Raw genomic sequence first — 12,676 nt, 5'->3', positions numbered from 1 at the left:
CGAAAGATTAGCAAAATCGTGGAGCAATGGTATTCAGATACTGTATTTGAGGATCACAGAACAGGAACCCCTTACCAAGGGAAATAAACAAAGTGAGTCTCATAATTGGCCCCACTTGCCACCTGGAGGACATTTCTAGGTCCTAGTGCAAAACTGGAAAACCCACATGGAGCTCTATGCACCCGAGTCAGAGATGGCTTTGGGAGTTGGGGGAGCCCCAGGCAGTCAGTGTTTAGGGCCAGAGTGCCCGAGTAACTCTTGGTCCTCAAAGGGTCTCCCTCAAGTGTCAGCTAAGTAATGTTCAGCAAATCCACGTGAGACTGAGATTGGGGAAATCAACAAAATTAGATGGCATGATCCCAGAAATCAAATATGCCTAAAGTAGTGCCTATTCCCACTTGCCAGTTGGAACATGATCATAATTCTCAAGACACTGGGTAGACCACTCAGAGGATATTGCCTCAGTTGTGGGTAAAATTAGCAGCAGCATAGCCACTGGTCCAGTCCCACCTGACAAAGCTAATATGCAAACTTTAAAGAATGAGCCATTTCCAAGAAACTTAACTACATCTAGAACAGAGGTCAAGAACATTCATTTGAATACAAAATACCCAGCACTCAACAAGGTAGCATTCACAGTTTCAGACATCCTTTCAAAAATTTTAGGGATGCAAAGAGGCAGGAAAACATAACCCATAATAAGGATGAAATTAATCCATTAAAACCAAACCAGAGATGTAGCAGATGATAGAATTAGTAAGAGTTACGACTGTGTTCCAGATGTCCAAGAAGCTAGAGAAAAGGCTAAGCGAGCATGCTCAGGAAAGTTGAAGAGGATTTGAAAGGACACAAGAACACCTAGAGAAGAAAGCTACAATGTCTGAGTGAATATTACATGAAATGAGGTTAACAGCAGAATAGATGCTGCAGAAGAAACGACAAGTGAACTGGAAGGCAGAGCAATAGCAACTAAATGAAACTCAGAGAGGAAAAAGGAAACGGACAAAGCATTCTTGAGCTGGAGGATGACTTCAGATGATCTCAGGTATGTGTAGTTAGAGTCTCCAAAGAATAAGAGAGAAAGGGAAGAAGAGAAAAGAGACTGTCAGGCTGGATAAAAAGACAAGCTCCATTCTGCTGCCTATAGGAAGTGCACTTTAAATATAAAGAAAGAAAGAAGTTAAGTTTTTTTCATGGGAAAGATAAGAGTAAGTTAAACCCAAAGCAAGCAATGAAATATGACATAATAAAGATGAAAGCATCAATCAATGAAATTGAAAACAGTAAAACGGTAGTGATAATCAATGAAACAAAAGCTTGTTTTCTGAAATGGTAAATAAACTTGATAAACTCTAGCTAGACTGTGTAAGGGAAAGTTAACGAAGATGCAGTATCAGGAATGGAAGAGGTGGCATTACTACAGACCCTACAGATATTAAAGAATTAAAAGGGACTGCAGCAAACAATTCTACCCCTCAAAATTGGACCATTAAGATGACATGGCTTCATTCCTTGAAGACATAAAGTACTGAGTTTCACTCAAGAGAAAACAGATTATCTTAACTGTCCTATGTCAATTTAATAGACTTTGCTTCTTAGAGCAGTTTTAGGTTCCCACATAACCTGCACCCTCACACACACACAGCATCTCCTACGATGAACATCATGCAATGTTGATACATTTGTTACAAATGTGGTTTGTTATAATCAATAAATGTATATTAACATCAATTTCACTCAAAGTCCACAGTTTCCATTAGAGTTTTCTCTTGTACATTCTTAGGGTTTTGATAAAGGTATGACATATATGGACCATTATAGTTCACACAGAATAGTTTCCCTGCTCCCCAAATCCTCTGTGCTCCACCTATCCACCCCTTCCTTCTCCCCTGCTAAACCCTGGCAACCAGTGACCTTTTTACCATCTCCATAGCTTTGCCTTTTCCGGAAGATCACATGGTTGGAACCATGCAGTATGAATACTTTCAGATCGGTTCTTTCACTTAGTAAAATGCATTTAAGGTTTTTCCATGTCTTTTCATGGCTTGACAGTTTATTTCTCTTTTTTATGAATTTTTTAATAAGGTAAAATATAAAATTCAAATATATAAAATTTACCATCTTAACACTTTTTAAGTGTATAGTTCTCTGGTATTAAGTACATTTGTAATATTGTACAGCCACCACTACCCTCCACATGCAGAACTCTTTTCATCTTGAAAAAAACTGAAACTCTATGCACATTAAACAACTTCCTTTTCTCTCCTCCCTCCAGCCCCTGGGAATCACCATTCTACTTTCTGTTTCTAAAGTACATCCTCTAAGTGGAATCATATAGAAATTGTCTTTTAGTGATGGCTTATTTCACTTACCATAATGTCCTCATAATTCATCCTTTTTTTGTTTCCTTTTTAAGGGTGAATAATAATCCATTGTGTGTATATACATTTTGCTTGTCCATTCATCCATCAATGGACACTGGGTTGCTTTCACATTTTAGCTATTGTAAATAATGCTGCTATGAACATGGGTTAGCAAATATCTCTACACAACCCTGCTTTTAATTCTTTTGAGCATACATCCAGTAGAATGACAGGGTCATATGATAATTTTACCTCTAATTTTAGGGGGAACCATCATGCTGATTTCCACAGTAGCTGTACCATTTCATGTTCATACCAATAGTGCCCAAGGGTTCCAAGTTCTCCACATTCTCACCAACACTTGTTAACTCTGTTGGTTTGTTTTTTATATATAGTAGCTACCTTCATGGATGTAAGGTGGTATCTCATAGTTTTGGTTTGCTTTGCTCCAGTGGTTAGTTATGTTGAGCATCTTTTCATGGGCTTGTTGGTCATTTGTGTATCTTCTTTGGAAAAATGTCCACTCAAGTCCTTTGACCATTTTTGAATTTTTAAAAATTTTATTCACTTTTTAGGAATTCTTTATGCATTCTATATATTAATTCCTTATCGGATACATGATTTTCAAATGTTTTTCTCATTTCCTTGGGTTACCTTTTTTCTCTGTTGATATTGTCTTTTGATGCAAAAACACTTAAAAATTTTCACAAAGTCCAATATGTGTATGTTTCCTATGTTGTCCCTGCCTTTGGAGTCATATCCAAGAAATCACTGCCAAACTCAATGCCGTGAAGATTTTGTCCTGTTTTCTTCTAAGAGCTTTATAGCTTTAGGTCTTGCACTTAGGTTGTAGATCCATTTTGACTTAATTCTTGTGTATGGTGTTAGTTATGAGTTAACTTCATTCTTTTGCATGTGGATATCCAATTTGCCCCAAACCGTTTGTTGAAAAGACTGTCTTTTTTCCATCGAATGGACTTGGTGCCCTTGTCAAAAATGATTTGACCGATCATGTGAGGGTTTATTTCTGGACTCTATTCTATTCCATTGGTCTATATGTCTTCATGCCGGTACCACCCTCTTTTGATTACTGCAGCTTTGTAGTAAGTTTTGAAATCAGGAAGTGTGATCCCTCCAGCTTTGTTCTTTTAAAGGATTGTTTTGGCCATTCAGGGTCCCTTAAGATACCACATGAATTTTAGGATGGATTTTTATATTTCTGCAAAAAAACTCACAAAAACACAACAACCCCAAAACCATTGAGAATTTGATAGTGATTGCATTAAATATGTAGATTGCTTTGGGTAGTATTAAAATCTTAACACTATTAAGTCTTCCAATCCATGAACATGGGCTGTCATTCCATTTACTTATATCTTTTTAAATTTCTTTCAACGATGTTTTGTAGTTTACATTGTAAAAGTCTTTCACCTCCTTATTTAAGTTAATCTGTAAGCATTTTATTCTTTTTGATACTATTGTAAATGAAATTATTTTCATAATTGTCTTTTTGGGCTGTTCATTATTAGTGTACAAAAATGCAACTGAATTTTGTTAACTTTGTATCCTGCTGTTTTGCTGAATTCATTTATTAGTTCTAATATCTTTTTGTGGACTCTTTAGGGTTTTCTACATTTAATATCATAGCATCTGTGAACAGGGATGATTTTACTTCTTTCCAATTTAGGTGACTTTTTATTTCTTTCATTGTCTATCTGCTCTCCCAGAGTTTCTGTTACTATGGAGAACAGAAGTGGGCATCCTTGCCTTGTTCCTGTTCTTAGAGGAAAAGCTTTCAGTCTTCCAAAATTGAGTATGATATTTGCTGGGGGTTTTTTCATATATATTCATATGTATGTTGTCCCCTTCCATTCCTAGTTTGTTGAGTATTTTTATCATGAAAGGATTTTGAATTTTGTTAAATATTTATGTTGCGCATAGTTTCTTTGCATCAGTTGAGAGGACCATGTATTTTTCCCCTCATTCTATTAACGTGGTATATTACATTGATCAATTATCATATGTAGAACCATCTTTGAATTTCAGCAATAGATCCCTCTTGGTCATGGTGTATAAACCTTTTAACAAGCTGCTGAATTTGGTTTGCTAGTATGTTGTTGAGAGTTTTTATATCAGTGTTCATAAGGGATATTGGTCTGTAGTTTTCTTCTCTTGTAGTGTCTTGGTCTGGCTTTGGTATCAAGGTTAACACTGGCCTCATAGAATGAGTGAGTGTGTGTTCCCTCTTCAATCTTTAAGAGAAGTTTCCAGTGACCTAGGAAAAAAACAAAAACTCCTTAACCCGATAGAAGGCACCTATGAAAATCTCACAGCCAACACCATATTCCATTGTGAAACTGCTCCCTAAGACTAGAAACGAGACACAGATGTCCTCTCCCACCACACCTGTTGAGCATCAGTGAGACAAGAGAAAGAAATAAAAGGCACATGCATTGGAAATGAAGAAATAAAACCATCTCTATTCACAGAGGACATGATTGTCCACATAGGAAACCCTCAAGAATCTTCAAAAAGCTTCCTAAAAATAGAAGAGAGTTTCGCAAGGTTCAAGAATGCAAACTTAAGCCCTGGCCAGTTTTCCTCACTGGTTAGAGTGTAGGCCCATGGACTGAAGGGTCCCACATTCGATTCAGGCCAATGAACCTGCGTTGCAGGCTCGGTCCCTGACCCCAGTTGGGACACGTGTAGGAGGCAACCAGTGGGTGACCAGTCAATGTCTCTCTCACATTGATGTGTTCCCACCCTCACCCCTCCACTTTCTCTGAAAAACAGTGGAAAAAATATTCTCAGGTAAGGATTAAAATAATAATTTTAATTAAAAAAAAGAATGCAAACTTAATAAAAATTATTTGTAGTTCTGTGTACAGGGGTAGGCAAAAGTAGGTTTAAGTTATGAGTACATGAAACAGAATTTATTCTTGTATCATTTATTTAGTAATAACAACTGTATTATTTATTTGTATTATTTGTCTCATTATTGTTATTGTTATTACTTTGTGTCCTTACTTATGATTTATATTTTAGGTAATGATGGCTGGTAACTTAACCTACTTTTGCCCAGCTCCGTATAATAGCAATAAAAATTGGATTTCAAAATTTTTGTTTAAAAGTATGACTTACAACAAAATAAAAAATGAAAACCAGTGTAAATCTAATAAAATATGTACATAATGAGAACTATAAAAACACTGGTGAAATAAATCAAAGAAGACAAGTGAGTGAATTAGACCATGTTCACAGGTTGAGACGTTGTTATGTCCGTTACCACCAAACTGATCCATAGACTCACGACAATCCCAATAGAGATTCCAGCAGGATTTTGTTTTGTTTTGTTATCAACAAGCTGAATCTCAAATTCTTTGGAAAGAGAAAGGGGCTGGAACAGCCCAGGCCGTTTGTCATCCTGCGCTGTGTTTGAGACCCTTCTTGTCTGTCTTCCGTCTGCGGCTTCTCTCCGTGGCTGGTACGTCCACGCTCGGCCCTCTGTTTGTGGGGATGTCCTGCGGCAAAGGAGCGGGGGGTCCCAGTTCCAGCCATCTGCTGCCCTGTCACTGACTCTGGGCTTCACACCTTCACCTGCAATGTCACGGAGACCACCTGGGGAGTGGGGCACAGCTGGGCAGGGGCAGGCTGCCAGGGCTCCACGACTCCAGATTTTTCCAGTGGTGTTTGCTTAGGAAACCAAACAGGTCAGGGGGTCAACCCAGTCTTCAGCCACGATCGGCATTTTACAAGCAGCAAACTCCTTCCTGTAAATAAACCAGAAGTCATAAGGGCTCCCAGGACTCAGCTCAAAATATCAACAAGGAAAGGAGGGCGTGGGGAGCCTCCTGCTGGGACAACAAACACCCAGGAGGGTATAAAAGCCAACAGCCCCGAGCACCTCACACACTCACACTCACTCACACGCTCACACGCTCACACCCTCCTCCAGCCCCACTGCCCGCCATGGCCGCGTCCACCCTGTCCGTCTGCTCCAATGACCTGAGCTATGGCAGCCGCGCCTGCCTGCCCGGGTCCTGTGACTCTTGCACAGACTCCTCCTGGCAGGTGGACGACTGTCTAGAGAACTGCTGTGAGCCCTCCTGCTGCGCCCCCAGCTGCTGCCAGCCCACCTGCTGTGCCCCCAGCTGCTGCCAGCCCACCTGCTGTGTCCCCAGCTGCTGTGTCCCCACCTGCTGTGCCCCCAGCTGCTGCACCCAGACCCCCTGCCTGACCCTGGCCTGCACCCCAGTGAGCTGTGTGTCCAGCCCCTCCTGCCAGCAGTCTAGCTGCCAGCCCTCCTGCTGTACCTCCTCCCCCTGCCAACAGGCCTGCTGTGTGCCTGTCTGTTGTACACCCGCCTGCTGCAAGCCCGTCTGTTGCACACCTGTCTGCTGCAAGCCCGTCTGCTGCACCCCTGTCTGCTGCAAGCCCGTCTGCTGTACCCCTGTCTGCTGCAAGCCTGTGTGCTGTGTGCCTATCTGCTCTGGGGCCACCCCCTGCCCAGCCCCCTCATGCTGCCAGCCCACCCCCTGCCCCTCACCCTGCTGCAGACCCTCCTCCTGCGTGTCCCTCATCTGCCGCCCCGTGTGCAGGCCCGCCTGCTGCGTGCCCGCCTCCTCCTGCTGTGCCCCTTCCTGCTGTTAGCCCAGCTGCTGCCGCCCAGCCTGCTGTGTCCCTGTCGCAGCCCAGAAGTCCTGCTGCTGACCGAGCGCATCCCCCGGGGCCAGCTGGGCTCAGGTCTCACCTGGTTCTCCCAGCCACCCCTCAGTCTGGCCCTGACCTGGATCAGGTGGCTGCCCCGTCTCAGGACAGGGTCTCTCCAGGTCTCCACTGTCCTCACCTGACCTCTGCTCTCAGGAACCCTGGACCTCACTGCTCCCCCGGGCTCTTGTCTCCCAGGAGGCTCCTCCACCTGCTTCTGGGTCACCTGTCCTTCCCTCCCAATTTCTCTGTCCAGTCACTTGACTCTCAGTCTGTCAGCACTTCCTCGGGCACCCCAATAAACTGACTCATCACCTGATCGCTTCCTTCATCTGATTTCATCATGGTCATGGGGGTGGGGGTGGGGGGACAGGGTTTTTACCAGACAGTGGTCTCCTCCAGCCGTGAGTGCTTCTAGGGATGAGGGACTGAGAGCTCACAAAGCGTATTGGCAAGTCCTCTGGGGACTCGCACCCCGGCCAGGGAGGTCAGTGAAGGACCCAGAGGCCGTGGGACCCATTCTGAGCCGAGTGGATTTTGCTGAATCAGGCATTACATTAAGTACGAGGAACGTGGAGGCTTTGAACTTCTTTAGAATACTAGTTGCATGAAATTGGGTCACAATGTCCCACGGGCAAAGACTTCCTAAAAAGTGACCCTCTGTAATTATGTTACAGACCTGCTGGGCACTCGGGCTCCATCACTTCCAGTTCTGACCCTTCCCCTTGTGTGCGGCTAGGAGTTAAGGGCTCTCCACTGCAATTACTTACAGCCATGTGTACACTGTGTCCACACAGCTCACGGGGCTGGGGTTGCTGGGGGTTTGGGGTCTCCATCGTGGTAAAGAGGTGCGTGGTTTTTAAATTGTGGTAAAATACACATAACCTGAAGTTTACCATTTTAATCATTTTTAAGTTACAGCTCAGTGGCATTAAGCACATTCACACTGCTGTGCAGCCATCGCCAACGCCCGTCTCCAGAACTTTCCATCTCCCCAGAGTGAAACCCTGTCCCCATTAAGCACTAACTCCCTGCCCCTGCCCCAGCCCCTGGCGCCCCCCTTCTACACTCCCCCTCTACGAACGCGACTGCTCGAGGGGCCTCGGGTAGTGAAATCACACAGCGGTTGTCCTGTGACTGGCTTGTTTCCCGCAGCGTAATGTCCTCAAGGTTCATCCAGGCTGATGTGGGAACTTCCTTCTAAGGCTGAACGCGGTCCATCGAGTGGCCGGGCCGCCTTGTTCACGCTCATCCTTTGACACCTGCTGTCAATCCCTTCGGATTCATAGCAAAGGGTGGACTTGCTGGATCATACGGTACTTCCGTTTTTAATTTTGGGAGGAAACGCCATACTGTGTTTTTACAGGGCCTGCACCGTTCGACATCCCACCAAAGGGTTCGAGGGCCCACGTTTCTCCACATACTTGCCAACACTTGCTCTTTTCCGTTTTCCTGATACCAGCCACTGTCATGGGTGTGAGCGGAGCTCTGGGTTTTATCACAGACAAGGTTATGGCAGGAGGCCCTGCCCGCCCTCACCCCCGCCCTCCCGCCCTCCGCCGCCCTGTCTTGCAGAGCAATGAGTACCTGTTCACGGTGGTGGCCGAGGGGCCCGACGCGCTGCTGCTGGGCCTGCGGTACTCGCCCACGCGGGTGCACTTCCTGTTCCTCAGCGAGGACTCGGCAGGCGCCTGGCAGACCCGCGTGTCCTTCCGCAGCCCAGCCCTGACGGACAGCCAGTGGCACACGCTGGTCTTGGCTGTGTCTGAAGACTCCTTCTCCCTCACCACGGACTGCGGCGCCCCCGTGGACATGTAGGTACCGGGCGCCGGGGGGGGCCGCAGGTGCCGTGTGCTGCCTGACGCTGAGTCTGGAGTGGACGCCCGGGGGCAGCTTGAGTTGAGCAGTGAGGGCCCAGCGGGGTCAGGCTGGTGGAGGAACCATCGTTAGGAACATGCACTGCGCCACAAGCCTGGGTCACCAGCAGGTGGGCAGCAGGCCTGCCTCCTGCGGGGCACGGTGGGACCAGGACAGGGGCAGGCACCAGTCTGGGAGCGGAGGGCAGTGGGGCGGGGAGCTGATGGCCGGCCCGGGCTGGGGCTGAAGAGTGAATCCGGGCTGGGCTCCCCGGAGGAATGTGCCCGTGGGTGCTGTTACCACGATGAATAGGCCGGAGGAAGGTCGTGGAGAACTCAGCACCAGAGGCAAGCGGGAGCTATGGCCCGGCTGCGGCCCAGATCTTACCGTGTGACTTTCAACAGGTCATTTAACCTCTCTGACAGTTTCATCTGAGATGAAGGAGTAAATATATATATATTTAAAATATGCTTTTATTGATTTCAGAGAAAGGAAGGGAGAGGGAGAGAGAGAGAAACATTAATGATGAGAGAGAGTCACTGACCGGCTGCCTCCTGCACACCCCCTGCGGGGGACCGAGCCAGAAACCTGGGCATGTGCCCTGACTGGGAATCGAACCGTGTCCTCCTGGTTCCTAGGCCCACACTTAATCACTGAGCTGCACTGGCCAGGCGAGGGGTAAATATCCACTAAAACTCCAGATAAAGATGCAGAGGAATCCTTAGTAACTCTGATACAGCCCTGGGCACCGGGAAGCCTGAGTTCCTTTCTTGTCCTTGCCAGCGCCTCGTTGTGGGCCAGGGAACAGGGAGTCCCTGTGGCCTGGCCAGCTGCTGATCGTGTGGGCGCTCAGCACCCATCCTTGCTGAGTGGGGCTGGAGACTTCTTAATCCCAAGTGGCCCAGTTACCTTCAAATCCATCATTATACCAAATATTACCTTCAAAGGTAGAATCTCACGCTGCTCTGTTATTATGAAACTTTTTCCATAATAAAAAGAAACCATAACATTTATACACTTGGTTTAAATATGTCTTACTCACCACCTCTCCCCCTCCAAGCCCTCGAGTACATTGGAGCCTTTACAGGGGTGATAGCTGGTCAGTGCCTAGAGGTGGTCGAGGGACAGCTCCGTGAGGGAGGGCGCGGAGGCCAAGCTGGGGGCCGGGCACCAGGCGGGAGTCTCGGTGACCGAGGGTGGATTCAGGCCCAGGGCTCCGCAGGCCCTGCAGGCACCGTGGAGGGCACAGGCCAGAGCTCAGGTGACCTGGAAACTTGGGGCACTGGGCTGATGGTGCCACGCCAGCGGCAGCCAGATGGCAAAGACTGGAAAGAGCAGCTGCTTTTACAAGGGGACGTGGCATCGTGGCCTGGGAGACACGGGGCCATGGGGAGAAAGCACAGGCCTGGCTTCCCTGCCCCGGGAGCTCCGGCCACACCGTCCTCTCCAGCAGGGCGCCGACCTTCTCACCTTTCCCCAGAGTCTGGCCCCCACGTGCACATCAAGACCCAACTCGGCCACATTTTCCACCACCCTCACCCTGACACCACCTGTCCCCCCAGGCTCAGCGGAGGGTGAACAGGCTGGAAACCCCGGCTGGCAGAAGCCCCTGGAGGTGCCATGAAATGGCAAAGAGCCACTGACCACCTTGGCAGCAGGTGCTTTTGCAGAAGATCTCTGTCCTGGGGCCAAGGCTACCCCCCAAATTCATGTCCCCTAGGACCCAGGGAAGGGACCTTGTTTAGGGACACTACCTTTGCCGGTGTGACCTAGTCCATTGAGGTCACCCTGGAGAGGGCAGCCCTGACCCCTTGACAGGTGTCTTCGTAAGAAGAGAAGAGGCTCAGAGAGACCATGTGATGATGGGGGCAGAGAGCAAGTGATGCAGCCACAATCCAGGAGCCCCCAGGAGCCCCCAGGCGCAGGAGGAGGCAGGGAGGACCCTCCCCTGGAGTTGTCTGCAGGAGCACGGTCCTGTCAGCACCTCAGTTTTAGACTTGTGGCCCCAGAACTGTGAGGGAATGAATGTCCGTGGTTTAAGCCACCCAGGCTGTGGCACTCTGTTACGGCCCCTCCAGGACACTGACACGTCCCACATGTAGCACTGCCCTGTCCTTTGCCACACAAATGACCTACGCTGCAGCTCTCCCCTGGCCTAAAACCCTCACCCACTGTTTGCAGAACGGCGGACGTGCCCTTCCCAGCCACCCTGTCCGTGCAAGGAGCCCGCTTCTTCATCGGCAGCCGGAGGAGAGCCAAAGGCCTGTTCACAGTAAGTAGAGAGGGGCTGCCCCCCCGCCAGTGTCTGCAGCGGGGCTGTCACCGTAGATCTGCTGCCCCGATGCTCTGGCTCAACAGACTGTCATGTGTATCAGACGGCATTGAGGATCACGAGGCTCAGTGGAGTCCCACGCACGCCAGGCACACCTGACACGGGGCCTTTGCACTAGCTGCTCCCTCTTCCTGGCAGACATGTGCCCTTTCCTGCCATGGCTCACACCCTGTGCCAGCGACACCTTGCCCCTTGTCCTCTTACCATGCAGGCCCTTCCCACCACTCAGAAGATGACCCCACATCCAGCCCTCCCAGACCCCACCCCTGGTTGTCCCTTCATTGTGGCCCTGACCACCCTCAGACTGGCGGCGTGTTTTCTCACTGTCTGTCTCTCCCCTAGAGTGGAGGTGGGGGCGCCTTGTTCCATGAGGTAGGGGCTTTTGTTCCTTGTGTGTCCAGCGTGTAGAACCATGGCTGATGTATAACAGAGGCACTGTGAATATTGACTGATGGCTTGTGTGGGTGGGTGGATGGATGGATGGATGGATGGATGGATGGATGGATGGATGGATGGATGGATGAGTGGATAAATAAACAAATAAATGGGTGGGTGGGTGGATGGATGGATGGATGGAAGGATGGATGAGTGGATAAATAGACAAATGAATGGATGGGTGGGTGGATGTGTGGATGGATGGATGGATGGATGGATGGATGGATGGATGGATGGATGGATGGATGGATGGATAAATAGACAAATGAATGGATGGGTGGGTAGATGGGTGGGTGGGTGGATGGATGGATGGATGGATGGATGGATGGATGGATGGATGAGTGGATAAATAGACAAATGAATGGATGGGTGGATGGATGGATGGATGGATGGATGGATGGATGGATGGATGGATGGATGGATGGATGGATTGATGAGTGAATGAGTGGATAAATAGACAAATGAATGGATGGGTGGGTGGATGGATGGATGGATGGATAAATAGACAAATGAATGGGTGGGTGGGTGGATGGGTGGGTGGGTGGATGGATGGATGGATGGATGGATGGATAAGTAAAATTGGCCAGTGGCTCTAGGTTAGTCCACAGGAAAATATACCTTCCTGGTTTAGCAACCTTAGCAGGGTGTCCAGTTCTCCACTGATGCTCCCAACGCTCCCCCATAACCTACATGCAGACTCTTCTCTCCAAGCTCTAAAGATGGCTTGTCCCCCCCGCCCCCCCGGATTTCCACCCGCCCCAGGTCTGAACACGCTACCCCTCTCTCTGCAGGGCCTGGTGAGGCAGCTGGTCCTGCTGCCCGGCTCAGACGCCACTCCAAGGCTGTGCCCCTGCAGGAACGCTGAGCTGGTGCTGTCCGTCCCCCCCATCCTGCAGGGGCTCACGGGGAAGCCCGAAGATAACGAGCTGCTGAAATACCCCTTTGGTTAGTGAGCCAGGGCCGCCCGCCCCCCACGCAGTCT

The 12,676-nt window shown here is 48.5% G+C and overlaps 2 protein-coding genes across 2 annotated transcripts in view; both read left to right on the top strand.

The window, feature by feature from the left end:
- Positions 1-12,676, top strand: part of TSPEAR (thrombospondin type laminin G domain and EAR repeats) — a 33,594-nt gene that overhangs the window by 5,012 nt on the left and 15,906 nt on the right. Inside the window, exons 2-4 of the mRNA XM_016213520.2 lie at positions 8,646-8,884; positions 11,109-11,199; positions 12,486-12,639. Of these exons, the coding sequence (XP_016069006.2) occupies positions 8,646-8,884; positions 11,109-11,199; positions 12,486-12,639 (484 nt within the window). The remainder of the gene's footprint in view (positions 1-8,645; positions 8,885-11,108; positions 11,200-12,485; positions 12,640-12,676) is intronic.
- LOC148092966 (uncharacterized) lies at positions 6,333-7,073 on the top strand. The gene is made up of 2 exons (XM_087818013.1): positions 6,333-6,955; positions 7,019-7,073. The coding sequence occupies exons 1-2, from the start codon at positions 6,333-6,335 to the stop codon at positions 7,071-7,073; spliced, it is 678 nt and encodes a 225-aa protein (XP_087674139.1).

The sequence above is a fragment of the Miniopterus natalensis genome, chromosome 6 (genome assembly GCF_054644295.1).
Source record: "Miniopterus natalensis isolate mMinNat1 chromosome 6, mMinNat1.hap1, whole genome shotgun sequence".
NCBI classification, from domain to species: domain Eukaryota; kingdom Metazoa; phylum Chordata; class Mammalia; order Chiroptera; family Miniopteridae; genus Miniopterus; species Miniopterus natalensis.
Note: the sequence above shows the minus strand (reverse complement) of the source record. Positions and strands in the feature narration are given on the sequence as shown.

Coding starts and splice junctions, on each gene's coding strand:
- LOC148092966 (XM_087818013.1), top strand. CDS start 6,333: ATGGCCGCGTCCACCCTGTCCGTCTGCTCCAATGACCTGAGCTATGGC. Junction 6,956..7,018: donor TCCCTCATCTGCCGCCCCGT/GTGCAGGCCCGC, acceptor CTGTTAGCCCAG/CTGCTGCCGCCCAGCCTGCT.